This window comes from Quercus lobata, chromosome 10, assembly GCF_001633185.2.
Source record: "Quercus lobata isolate SW786 chromosome 10, ValleyOak3.0 Primary Assembly, whole genome shotgun sequence".
Classification (NCBI taxonomy): domain Eukaryota; kingdom Viridiplantae; phylum Streptophyta; class Magnoliopsida; order Fagales; family Fagaceae; genus Quercus; species Quercus lobata.
This window is the reverse complement of record NC_044913.1, coordinates 54941465-54955437: the sequence shown is the minus strand read 5'-3', so window position 1 is coordinate 54955437 and position 13973 is coordinate 54941465. Positions and strand designations below refer to the sequence as shown.

At 35.9% G+C, this 13973-nt stretch overlaps 1 protein-coding gene across 4 annotated transcripts; it reads right to left on the bottom strand.

Annotated features, from left to right (window-relative positions):
- Positions 1 to 562: 562 nt before the first annotated feature.
- On the bottom strand, positions 563 to 12876 carry LOC115962634. Of its 4 annotated transcripts, none has more exons than XM_031081518.1 (10): positions 12558 to 12876; positions 11863 to 12042; positions 7386 to 7470; positions 6795 to 6846; positions 5777 to 5925; positions 5390 to 5542; positions 4560 to 4699; positions 1941 to 2197; positions 1519 to 1582; positions 563 to 955 (listed from the first exon to the last, which is right to left on the bottom strand). In XM_031081518.1, the coding sequence occupies exons 4-9, from the start codon at positions 6841 to 6843 to the stop codon at positions 1569 to 1571; spliced, it is 762 nt and encodes a 253-aa protein (XP_030937378.1). In that variant the 5' UTR covers positions 6844 to 6846; positions 7386 to 7470; positions 11863 to 12042; positions 12558 to 12876; the 3' UTR covers positions 563 to 955; positions 1519 to 1568. The 4 variants fall into 4 exon arrangements, with proteins under 4 accessions (XP_030937378.1, XP_030937379.1, XP_030937380.1 ...); XM_031081519.1 differs by having other exon boundaries at positions 12599 to 12876; XM_031081520.1 differs by lacking the exon at positions 11863 to 12042.
- Between the last annotated feature and the right edge of the window lie 1097 nt (positions 12877 to 13973).

Here is a 13973-nt window from a genome sequence, read left to right as displayed (position 1 = left end):
CCTCCACTTCCTTTTTCCCTCTCCAATCCATCACAACTTTCACCTTGTCCTTCGACACCACCATTGGCTTGTGAGAAAGGGAACCCAACTTGAGGCCTACTTGTTTTCTGGATATGTGGAGCTGGGTCCGGGTCCTTATTGATGTCTCGGATAGCCTTTCCATCTTGACCTCCCCTTATGCTTCTCTCTCTTCCTCTACCTCCTATTGCCCCCTCGTGTGTTTTCTTTTTGGCCAGTCCTTTTGCTGCCTTCTCTGCAAACGATTTACATCCTTGGATGTCATAGGGAACTAAGATCAGACCTTTACAACCCTGTTTGATGGTGAATACTTGGCATGAATTAGATTGATCACAAACCAGATTCATTTTTCCGATAAAGAGACAGAGGTAGACTTTGATGTTCTGGGGAAGCAGGAAAAACAAAAACATGAAAATCCAATAACAAAAGATATACAAATATTAGAAAGCCATCCAGAAAAGGTTAACCCTATGTTTGATTTGAAAGAAGAGAATGGAAGAGAGAAAATGAATCAAGGGGAAGTGAAAAATGTGAACTCATGTGATAGATTTCTTAATAAATTTAGTTCATTTCTTTTTCTATCAATCTATTCAAACAGTATGTCCTTTATACAAGATAGGGGAGCATTCTCTATCTGACACAGCATCTCCTTTATACGATCCCGTCTCGAATTCAAACACACATCTAGGAACCCATTTTTCCGATAGAGGTGCTTCCTTATCCCATAGAGGTGCTCCCCTATCTTACCTCGTTTCTCTAGTATCCAACGCACCTCAATTGCCTCACTGAAAGGCTCCTTGGAAAGGTTCCACGACCACATCACCACCCCTCTGCTTCGTCTCTAAAGTATCAATTCTGCCTCACAAATAGGCTTGAAAAAAGTACGCTCAGAAATCTCCAAGGAAACCGAAATCCTCCAAGTACAATCAAAGCTTCTCTGTAGAACTCAAATTCAAGATAATTTAACAGATCCAATCAGTCTCGTAATGAAGAGAATCTTTCTGCATTGGAGAAAGTCAAACTGTTTAGTAATTTAAACTAAAAACTCTTTTTTTTTTAAATAAATTTTAATAATTTACATCCATTATAATTTGAGATTACTACATTTTCGAATTAAAAAAAAAAAAAATTAAGGATGTGATTAAAATCTAATGAGTATTATGTGGTTGTTGTTGATGTGCAACTGACAAAAAATCTATTTCAATTAGAAATAACGATAGAGAGAAATGTAGAGGTGGGAAGAAAAACTGTTTTTTTTTTTTTTAATTTGGCAAAAATTTAGGAGTTTTTAAATTACTAATTTTATATGTTTAACCCTATTGTTTAGGTTTTAGACTTTAGTAGTGGATTAGTAGATGTGAAGTTATTTTGTAGCGCGTTGTTTAGAATTACAGGATTGTCCTCCAAATTTGTCCCAGTGTAGGGTATTTTGGAAAAAAAAAAATCCGGTCTAAATAAGAGAAACCCTTTAAATAGTAGTATAAATGGGGGTGTGCTCACCTCGTAAGTGATATAGCGTTTTCCATCAATGGGTTCAGGAGAAGATGGGACTACCGCTGAGGTCCTGCAGAAGCAGAAATGTTTTCAGAATACAAGACTACCAGAACCACAGAAAATCCAAGTGTGTAGCAACAGCAATTAAAGATTTGACTGGCACTCATAAACCATAAAAATTGCAAGACAAATAAACAATAATAATATTAATAATCAAACATGCACACAAACATATGGACAGAAAAATCTATAGCACGTGAGAGTAAACTTTAACTGTATAATACAACACAAAGAGATTTGAACAAGTTCTTCTTCTTATTCATAGATGTAATACTAAATACAAATCCATAGAGGGAATCCAGAAACCTGACTATAACTATTAGGAGGTAGCAAAAAGTATATCATCTAATCACAGTGCAGAAACACACCTTGAAGACATCTCAGCTTTGGCAGCAAGTTTTGCAGCTCGTCGTTGTTCAGCTTGTTTGTAATATTCATCTTCTGAATCTCCTGTATCACCATCCCCCATGTCAGCATCCCCATCGACCTCAAAATTGTCAACTTCATCCTCCCCAACATCATCCTCAGAATTGATTCCAGCTCCAGCCAACACTCGGAGCTCATGCTTCCTCCGCCTTTCTCCAATATCATCCCTTTTAGGTAAATCATCATCACCAGAAACCACCTTCCATGTAGATTGAATACAAATGTTATTTAAATAGAGATACTTTTAAACTTCTCAAGAAAATCAACTAGCAATATGATTTCCCTAAGTTGATAAATTTTTCTTTTTCCTAGCTATTGGAATATTTCATCAGAAAGAAGAAGCTATTATTCACACAACACATTCAAATGTTTCTCCATCATATTACAACCTAAAATTCGATAGAACCAAAATCAAATACATAAATCAACTATTTAATCATCCACACAAAAATGTAGGACACTACTATAGTAGATAGATAGTAAAATACAATAAAGTTGTAGGGTTGCAATATGAAGGGCTATGAATGAACCAAGCCAAGCAACATGATGAAAATTCAGGATTGTAAATTTAATTGTACTTCGTACACGATTCGAGCTCGAAATCATTACCAAACTAGATTACATGTTGGAGCTTAATTCATTTTCTTGTTGAACAAACTTAAGCTTATTCATGAGCTTACATGATTAACTTACTTTTTGTCCTATAAATAAAATATTGTATTCCTTCACCAACAAACTTATTAAAAAAAAAAAAGTAGAAAAATAACTTAATTATAGATGAAATTATATTATTTGGATTAATTAGATAGATTGTCTTTTGTTTATGAACTTACAAAAGTTAGATTCACCAAACTGTATTGTTAAAATTATATATAATTTTATTATAAAATGAACTTTTTATATTATCAAGATAATATAAATAATAATTTGATATCATATGAACTTATTTACAACCACATTATACATACATCCAATTAACATTTAACAAGGCTCAAAATTGCAAACAACATGGAGCAGGGGCATGATGAGGAGCTCAATAGAAATAGCCTAACAGAAGAGGATGCAGGCGGAAGAGCTCTTAATAAACCACCACAAATACTAAACATCTTTAGATTTTGCAGCACCAGATGAGTTCATGGAACCAAAGCCAAATGTAATATAATAACAAATTGAGGGGGAGATAACACCTAAGGGAGCCACCAACTGAGTAGTTAATATAAGGACACCACTTATCCCGAAAGACTTAAGCCTGTGAGTTTGGGCCCAACTATGTTGTGTTGATCACTCTATCTTGACATTCTTATTCAATGTGGAACTTCACTCGCACGTGTACTCCCAACACACATTCTATTAAATGTAGGTTCCACCTCTAGAAAGTGGATGGAACACCTTTTTTTACATGTCCTTTTTTACTACTTCTATTGGCATTATTTTTTGTCTTCCTCTACCTTTTTCGGTCCCTTAACTTGAATCAACTTATTCTTTCTCACCAGTGCATCACTTGCTGTCTTTTGAATGACCAGACCATCTCAAGAAAACCTCCCTCACCTTTTCATCAATATGGGCCAACCCTATCTTTAAAGGGGATTTCCTCATTTTGAGTCTTATCTTTCCATGTACTTCCACTTATCCAAGTTACAAAAATCCATTACTCCAAAGAAATTGTCAACTTAACTATCTCTTTTTTTTTTTTGATAGGTAAAAAAAAGTTTTATTGATAGCAAAAGTGCAGTATGTTTACGATTGTCAACCCAACTATCTCAACGCCTTCAGTTTCACACGTATAGTCAAATTGAATAATGGTTGCCCACTTGACATTAAGCAACAATTGCTATAATCCAACAGCATTTCAAATCAACTTTTAAAAACTTCATTGCAAGTACAAGGCCCACTTATAAATCCCCTAGAAACCCTTATTTTCATCCTTAGAAAACCCCTCCCCTTCCCTACCCCTAAAAAATAGATTCAATTTCTTCATATAGTTGAACCAAGATTTTTTTAATAGATAATATAATTGCAAGCATAAGTTTTCACAAAATTTGGAGCTATGAAAGCATAAGAAAAGGGGAACCTCCCTAATTGAAGGAAGCAAAATAATACTGCAGACCCATCTGCAAATATTCCTGTGGCATGTCCTATGTTGTTAATTTGAAGTAAGAAGAATGGATAGGCCAATCTGGTTACTCCATCATGTTGAAAGACACAATGAATCTATTGTGCATCTTGTATCAGATCCCTCCTTCATCAGATTTCTACAAATTCTTACTCAATCTTTTGCTTTCTCTAAGATAGCTAGACTAGCTCAACAAGATAAATTTCTAAGTAAAAGCACCCCACACTAGATTTTATCTCTGATCATAATCTTATTACATTTCTAACACCACCACCTGTTTGAGCTCTGGAATGGCTATTACTTATGAAGCTACAAAACCTTTCTCCGTATCATTTTCTTCTGAGTATTACTTTTCAGCCTTGATAAAAAAGAGTCCGCTCAAAAATATAACACACGAACAAGTGCAGAAAAAAAAAGAACTATACAAATAAAAATTGAAAAACCTTACCTATATAAAACATCCATTTGTTCCTCCTTTGATAGAGCACTCAAATCTTTCTTAACCTCCTCATAAGCTGCTCCCGTGACATCAAAGGCTTCTTTTATCCCTGGATATTTTTTTCTGCCTTTTCTTTTGGCTGACATTTCCTGTACAAGCAGCCATATTGGGTTATGTGTCATTCAAAAGAATTAATAGTCCATACACCCCTTTAAAAGTAACAAACAATAAAATATGGATAAGACATGTACACTGGTAACATATTGGTGTTATACGTGCAAAGGGAGTGAACAATCTGTGGATCACTTATTGCTTCATTGTCATACAGCTTCTGAATTGGGTGTATCATCTATGGTATTCAGGTTCATGGAGTTTCTTGGGTGATGCCAAAGTCAGTTGTGGATTTGATAGCCTCTTAACAAGGTCATTTTTGTAGACATTGGGATACTGTTATTTGGAGAGCCATTCCTTATTGCTTGAAGTGGTGAATTCGGAGGAAGCAGAATGCTCAGGCCTCAGTGTTTTGAGGACAGTGAAAGATATTTGCCTGATATTAAGCTGTTTTTCTTTAAATGTTGTTTGAGTGGATGTTGGTTGTGGGTTCTCCTTCTTTATGTTCATTTATGATTTTGTTGATCATTGTAATCTGTTAGATTGATTGTATGCTCCCTTTGTATACTTCTTGTATACTTGGGTGTTTGTTTTCCATCAATAAAATTTACTTATCAAAAAAACACAAAAGAGGATAACCCAAGCTTGAAAATAAAGACCAAAGGTTTAACTTACTTATCTCTTTACTTCCTTTTTTCATTAACAAGGAGAGAATATTGAACCCTCACCTCTAGAGTTAATTCCCTATCACTCGGATCACTACAATCTTCAATCACATCAAGGCCAAAGTCTTCAATTGTATAAGATTCTGCTTTTTTCATCTGTAGTTTCTTAACCGCTTCCTCCTCCTTCAAAGGTCTGTCATCATCACTTGATTGTGCCTTCATCAGAAACAAAAAGCTTAGAGCAACTACAAAGACAATCTCAATTATATACATATGATTGCATTAAGAAATTAGTGTGTGAACAAGATAGTTTCCATAGTGGCAGTAAGTGATTGTTGCTGAAAAAAAAAAATATATATATATATATATATATTAGATACAAAGGGGAAAAAAGTGAGAAGGGGGGTGGAGCATGATTGGACAAATAGCGAATAATATTCAAATCATCACCTCGTAATCAGCATTATCACCATAATAATAGTCCTTTTTTTTTCCACCCCATAGAGACTCTTGTTCTTCCTCATCTTCTTCATCATCTTCAAGCATAGCATCTTCAACTCCACCAAATTTTTCCCGTAAATATTTCTGTGTCCTAGCCACTACAGACAATATGCATAATTAATCATACAAAACATTACTCCAATTGTTGTAAGAACCAAAGGGAATAACAATTGAGAGTTTTTTATGCAAGAAAATATGTAGAGAATGATTTAGAACCCATCCCCCCTCCCCCTCTCCCCCCAAAAAAAAGAGAGATTCTCATCAGAATCCATTCTATCATTTCAGCCAAAGGAATACCAAGTGATGAACCTAGTACTACCTAAGGTCACTTATAAATGCCCAATAATAATTCTAAAATAGCCTAATACCAATTAGCCAACTTGAAAACACCCTAAATTACACTTCAGAGATAGGTAACCCTGGTGCAGGTGTAAAATTGCAGAATATGCATGTGTAGGATGTATGATTACTTTTTCTTAATGAATTAATTTACTTGTACCAAAAAATATAAGTTATAGGAATATGCATGAAACACAATGACATAGAGAGTTGGGTTGGTTTGCAATAGCATTGATTTACTACAATGCTCGTTCTTTTATTACTAATTTGTGTTTTGCAGTTTGAAGCAGTCAAACTTTTGTTTAATATTTATTATATACATCTACATCAATATTACAGGCTCTTGTACGGAATAATGGCATTTTATTTAGCTAATGAAAAATTTTACAAATGTAGGTGTGATTCTTTCTTCTTCTTTTTTTTATGGAGGGGGGTGTTAAGCAAGAATTTCCTCTAATTCAACTTCACATTTTCTCAATTAGAGCATCTCTATTTATGTAGATGTAGTTATGCAGTTGTTTTTTATCAAAAAAAGAAAACAAAAAACAAAACAAACAGCTTCAGATATACTTTCAAAGAACAAAACTGATTAAATGCAATGCAAGAAATTGCAAACAAATTTCCTTACTTTTTGCAATATCTCCAGTTTCATCATCTTCATCCTCGTCATCATTCATACCCTGTAAGCAACATTAGGATTGCCAAGTGGGAATGAACAAAGATACAAACAAAAATCACACTGCTTGCTACATGCATATGCTCAATCAAAAAAACTTACAAAATAAGAATTCTGCCTTAACATGTTTGTTTCAGTTATGCAGAAGAGATCTATAAATTTATTTTTTTTTATTTTTTTATTTTTTTTTGATAGGTAAAAATTATATAGAAGAGATTTGCATAGTTTTCACATATAGAAGGCTCTCTTAAAGTTCACAATTCTTTTTAGCATTCTTTTCCAAGATCTTTTAAATGTTTAAAACAGTTATATGCTTTCACAAAACTAAAAAAAAATGTAACGTTAATCCTAATTCACACATGACAAGCATTTTTATTCAACTAAAGGTTTTATATATATATATATATATATATATATATAAGTAACAACATTTAATTGGAAAAGAAAAAAAACTAAATTAAATGCTACATTATTCTCAACTAGAAGAATCTATTTTAAAATTTCAAAGCAACTATTACAACTTGACATAAAAGGGGGAAGAACCTTGAGATCAAAGACAGGTATTCATCATCTGAGTCCACAATATCACCATTCGCATCCAGCGGGATAATATCCCTCTGCTTATGAACTGCAAACACAAATAAACATTAGAAAACCCATCAATTTTTCCCAAAAACTAAAACAATAGTACAAATACAAAATAAGTTTGTCACGGACTCCATAACATTGAAACAGTAAGCAACAGAAAAACAATAAATTAGAGAGCTTAAAAAAAAGAGCATCAAGCTCAATGTACCAACATGGTCTCAGTCACATTGAAAAAATATAGGCCAAAATAAATTGTTTCTCTAAACTTTAACCCTTGAGCAATTTTAGTTCTTGAATTTTAAAGAGTTCACATTTAGTCCCCAACAAACTGAAAGTGATCGCTTTTAGTCCCCAACAAACTAAAAGTAATGACTTTTTTTTGATAAGTAAAAGTTTATTGATCTCAAAAAATGGAACACCCTAGTACACAGGGAGTGTACAAGGGTTCAAACAATCAAGAACAAAAATTACAAGAATCTAAGAAATCAAGAAAGGATGGAAAGGATTGGTTCCGCAACGCAGCCAACCAATCCATTAATGTTCTAAAGAAAAATAGCTTCAAATCTGATATGGATCTCTCCTTATCTTCAAAGCACCGACTATTTCTCTCCCTCCAAAGGCACCACAATAAGCAATGAGGAACCATAAGCCATATATACCCATTTCGATGACGGCCAAAACTGTCTTGCCAACATGCTAGAAGCCCCACTACATATTGTGGCATAACCCAACTCACTCCAAACAACCCGAACACCATAGCCCACATATCCATTGCAACCGGGCAATGAAGAAAAAGATGATCAACCGATTCCCCATTACACTTGCACATGTAGCACCAATCTAATATCCAAACCTTCCTTCTTCGTAAATTGTCAATCGTTAAGCATTTCCCTAAAGCAACAGTCCAAACAAAGAAAGCTACTCGAGAAGGAACCTTCTGCTTCCAAATGCTTTTCCAAGGAAAACAATAGTCAGTAGGGCCCACTAAGAGATTGTAATAATCCCTAACTGTGAATCCCTTCTCTCTAACAGACTTCCAGCACATTTTATCCTCACCAAGCCCTCTAACCGAGACACCATATATGGTATCCATGAAACTGGCCAGTGCCTCTAGTTCCCGAGCATGCACACCCCGAAAGAAACTTACATCCCAAAACAGGATTCCGTTATCAAACTTCATAACCTCAGCCACACTAACCTCTTGATCTCGGCAAAATCTAAACAATTCAGGATAGCTGACTGCAAGAGAAGTTTCACCACACCAATGGTCTTGCCAAAATTTCACCCTAGACCCATCCCCAATCTCATATAGAATGTGTCGAGAGAAAGTAGACCATCCCTGACTGATATTTTTCCACAAGCCAACACCATATGGACCGTTAGTAGGCCTAGTACACCAACTTCCCCATTCACAGCCATATTTCACAGCTATCACTTGCCTCCAAAGAGCAGCCCTCTCCATCCCAAATCTCCATAGCCACTTCCCAAGTAGAGCTTCATTAAAAGGTCTTACCTTTCTTATCCCCAAACCACCCGAAGCAATGGGTGTGCAAACAGTAGCCCATTTGACCAAATGGAATTTTGGTTCATCACCAATGCCACCCCATAAAAAATCCCTCTGAAGTTTCTCAATTCTGTTAGCCACAGAAGCAGGAATAGGAAATAAAGATAGAAAATATGTGGGTAAGTTAGATAGAGTGCTTTTAATTAAAGTGACTCTACCTCCCTTGGATAAGTACAAACGTTTCCATCCTGCTAATCTCCGTTCTATCTTCTCCAGAATTGGGTTCCAAATTGATTTATCCTTACATTTAGCTCCCAAAGGAAGGCCTAAATATTTCATTGGAAGGGTACCTTGTTTACAACCAAGGACATTCAACAATAAGTCAAGATTATGCACCATACCAATAGGAACCAGCTCTGACTTGCCCAAGTTTATCTTCAGACCAGAAACCGCCTCAAACCAAATGAGAATCATACGGAGAAACAAAACTTGGTCCAAATCAGCATCACAAAAAATTAAAGTGTCGTCTGCAAAGAGCAAATGGGACACCTCCAAAGTTCTTCCCTCTAAACGACCCACAGCAAAACCTGACATGTGACCATCATGGACAGCCTTATCCAACATTCTCCCAAGGGCTTCCATCACCAAGACAAACAACAAAGGGGACAAAGGGTCTCCTTGTCTCAACCCCCTGGAGCTCTCAAAAAACCCACAAGGAGTGCCATTTATCAATATAGAGAATCGAACGGTAGATATACAAAAGAAAATCCACTGCCTCCATTTAGCAGAGAACCCACTCCGTTCTAGTAACTGCATAAGAAAACCCCAGTTGACATGATCAAAAGCCTTCTCAACATCTAATTTGCAAAGTATCCCTGGCAAACCAGTTTTCACTCTACTATCGAGGCATTCATTAGCAATAAGCACAGGGTCAAGAATCTGCCTGTTCCTCACAAATGCATTTTGAGAAGGAGAAATTATATCTTCCATGACCGTGCGAAGTCTGGTGGCTAAGACCTTGGCAATGATTTTATAAACCCCCCCAACAAGACTGATGGGGCGAAAATCCTTGACTTCAATTGCTGGATTTTTTTTAGGGATGAGAGTGATGAATGTTGCATTTAAGCTTTTCTCAAACTGACCTTTAGCAAAAAAATGGTGAAATACAGCCATAAGATCAGTTTTGAGAATACCCCAACATGCTTGGAAGAAGGCCATTGGAAACCCATCAGGTCCAGGAGCTTTGTCACCATTAAAATTCTGTATGACATCCAAAATTTCTGCCTCCTCAAAGGGTCTATCTAACCAATCAGCATTATCACCGGATATCCTAGGAAATACCAAGACTTCTGGAAAAGGTCGAACAACTTGCTGCTCCGAGTATAAATTCATAAAGAATTGAGTAATACAATCAGCAATCATACCTTGATCAGAAGACAAGGTTCCATCAACCATAAGGCTCTCAATACCATTATTTCTTCGATTGGAATTAGCCATTCTATGAAAAAATTTTGTACTTGCGTCCCCCTCCCTCAAGTGTAGCATTCTAGACTTCTGCCTCCAACTAATTTCTTCCAAAAGAATAAGCTTTTCAATCTCGGTACGGAGATTAACTTGTTCTAACTTCTCCTCAGCTATTAAAGGTTGAGTCTCCTCTTTAACATCCAAGTCATTCAATTTCTTCCATAACAACTGTTTCTTTAAAGTGACATTGCCAAACTCCGTTTCATTCCATTTTTTTAGGTCCAACTTCAAGGCTGCCAACTTCTTAGCTAGCATAAAACTCGGGTTGCCTTGAAACAAATAGGATGCCCACCAAGTTTTCACTTTATCCACAAAATTTTCCGCCTTCAACCACATATTTTCAAAACGAAAAGGAGTTCTACCTCTCCGATGGCTTTTAATCCCTAAGAAGTTAAAAGTAATCAATTTTAGTCCATATCAAACTTAAACCGATGGCTTTTAGTCCTTAAAAAACATAAAGTGATTAAAAGTAGTCCTTGAAAATAGGGATGGCCATGGGTAGGGTATGGATCGGGTATACCCATACCCGACCCGAAAAGTTTACCCATGGATACCCGATTATCAATACCCGTTAATATCCATACCCGAATCTTACTTGAACATATTATCCATGGATATCCATACCCTACCCGAAACCCGATTTTTTTTTTTTTTTTTTTTTTTTTTTTTTTTTTTTTTTTTTTTTTGTATTCAAAACATTATAACATAAAAAGTAACCAATCCTAAAACACATTCATATATCAAAACATAAAGATTGCAAATAAGAGAAGAAAGCATAAGAAGTTTATAACTTTGAGTTGACGAATAGCTCCTTCACCATATAAGAAATCTCATCATCTCACATTTTTAAAACATATAAGAATCTAGCCAAATATGATCACTTCCATAACCATCTCAGTAAGATTCTGTTAAGAGAAACAGAGAGAGAATGGAGCAAATAGGTTGAAAAATAAATCAATCCAAAGACAACAACGAGAAAAGAAATGGAGCAACACAATTAATTAGCACCTTAAGGTGCTTGAAATGGACTGTATCATTTGTAGTCTAACATCATCCGAACAAGATACATATATTAATTCAATGCTCCAATCCGAACCATACCTTAACTAATACTCTGTAATTACACAACAGAACAGATGCTAGCTTAATGTGAAGATATGCTAAGACATCTGTTAGCATTACATGCATCCAATTTCACTTGCAAAAAGTACTAGAGTTATGTCTTTCTTTCTTTTTTTGTTGAGAAATTACTAGAGTTATGTCTTTGGTAACTCATTATACTATTTATCTTCAAACATGAACAAACAATAATCTTCCCAGATAACCAAAGTCTCCATTTCCGATAAAGAATACAAGCATTAAGAAGAATAACTAAAGTTTTATCTTGCTCAACTCGCAACTTACTTATTTAAGAATGCATCCCTTTTAAGTGGCTGGTTATTTAGTTGGGCTGTGATTCCATAATGAATCAGAGGACTAGTGGAAATGAGCTTTAGCAAAACTCATATCCCAAGTGACAGACTCAGATCGTACTTACTTCAATATATATGGGTCCACGTCATTTCTTTAAAATCTAAACTACAACTGCAAAAGCCAATACATGGACAGTGATTCAAAAACTCAGTTGCAAAAACAAGCATAAAAGTTGAATATATACTCTAATAGGTTTCTTACAACCTTTCATATTTAACAAACAAAAAGATAGTTTTATAAATGCAAAGCTACACATGAATAATCTAAAGAATAACAAAATTTTATATAAAAAAAAATGTTGTCTTTTACATGCATATCAGCCACTCAGGGCCTAAGAACATAAAAGTAGAAAACCAGTATCCCTAAGCTAGATTTTTTTTTTTTTTTTTTTTTTTTAAAAGGCCTAAACTCAGAATACCCAGGTGCACACCCATCTGCTCCATGAAAATCAAATTCAAAGGCACCCAGATGCTAGCCAAAACCCAAAAAGCAACAATAATCAAAGAACCCAGAAACCCAAAGGAAAAGATGGGAAATTTTGAACCCATATGCAGAAATCAAGAGTAAACAGTGAAACAGTTTCATATTCACATACACAAACACAAATCATTTCATGAAAATCTTACAATTACGCCTCTCTCTACTTAGCATATCATTCTAACTCTACCGTGGAGGAGGTCGTAAACGCGATCGGCGATTTGGAGGAAGGTAGGGGCGGAAACGACGGCGAGGAGAGGCGGGGACTGGAGAGAGTGACGGTGAGGAGAGGCGGAGACTGGAGAGCTCTGAGAGAGAGAGAGTGACGGTGAGGACTGAGTGACCTTTTTACACAAATATTGACAGAGAGAGTGTGAGACTGAGCGACGGTGAGAGCACTGAGAGAGGTTTAGGCTATGTTTGATTTGCTCCATTCTCATCACTCATCCCTCGCTTTTAATAAAACCCATACCATTTGTGCTGGTTTGGTTTTGGGTTTGTTTCTCACTTTTTAGGCTATGTTTGGGGGTTGTTTGGATTTCTGATTTCCATAACTCATAACTCAAAATTGGTGGGATCCATGATGATAACTCATAACTCAAAATTGGTGGGATCCATGATGGGAACAAGTTATGAAGGTTGTTTGGATTTTGTTTTCAGTTGTTTCTAGTTTTTGTTTCCATCACTCAATTCTCTAGTTTTTGAGTGATGAGTTATGGAAACTGAAAACACATTTTGACTGTTTTCAATTTCCATAACTCTGTTTTTAATGGCATTTCTGTAATTAAACACACATAGAGGGACCCACTGTCAGAGCAAGAGCCATAACTTTTGACCATCTTCATTTTTTTTCTTTCGCTGGGTTAAGTGAGCTTTCCTTTCTCTGTTCTTCAATTCATTCTTTCTTTCTTTTTTTTCTTTTTTTCCTTCCCTTTCGTCTTTCTTTCTCATTTGAGTTTGTTCTTTCTTCTTTTTTTTTTCCTTCCTTTTTGCCTTTCTCATCTCTGTCTGTTTTATTATTATTTTTTTATTTTTTATTTTTATTTTCACCTTTCTCATCTCAGGTAGCCTAGGAGAAGAGAAGCAAGCTACCTTCGCCTACCTCCCATCTATATCTATAGGCAGCAATCCTAAAAGCTCACTCCCGGCTACCTGTCCTTTGGACCCTTCGCCTGCTTAGAAGTGGATTCAAACCACTGATACACCTATAAAAAAAATCAAGGAACAAGGCTGAACGTTGATCCGGCTTTGTTGCTCATCAATGGCATCACTCGTCGCCGTTGCTCATCAACGGCGATTCAGCGACTCATCCCATCTGACCCCAAAACTCATCCTGTCTGGCGATTCGTAAGGCTAGTATGGTGGCAGGAAGGAAGGACAGGTGGTCGGAGATGATTGGTGGTGGGCTTGATTAAAATGTGTTAACATGGATGAAGAGAAAAGCAGAGAAAAACAGGGAAAAACGAAGAGAAAAGCAGAGAAAAACTAAAGGAAGAGGCAAAAAAAAAAAGGAGAGAGAAAAGTTCACTGACATTAGGTCAGTGGATGGGTCCCACAAATAGTAG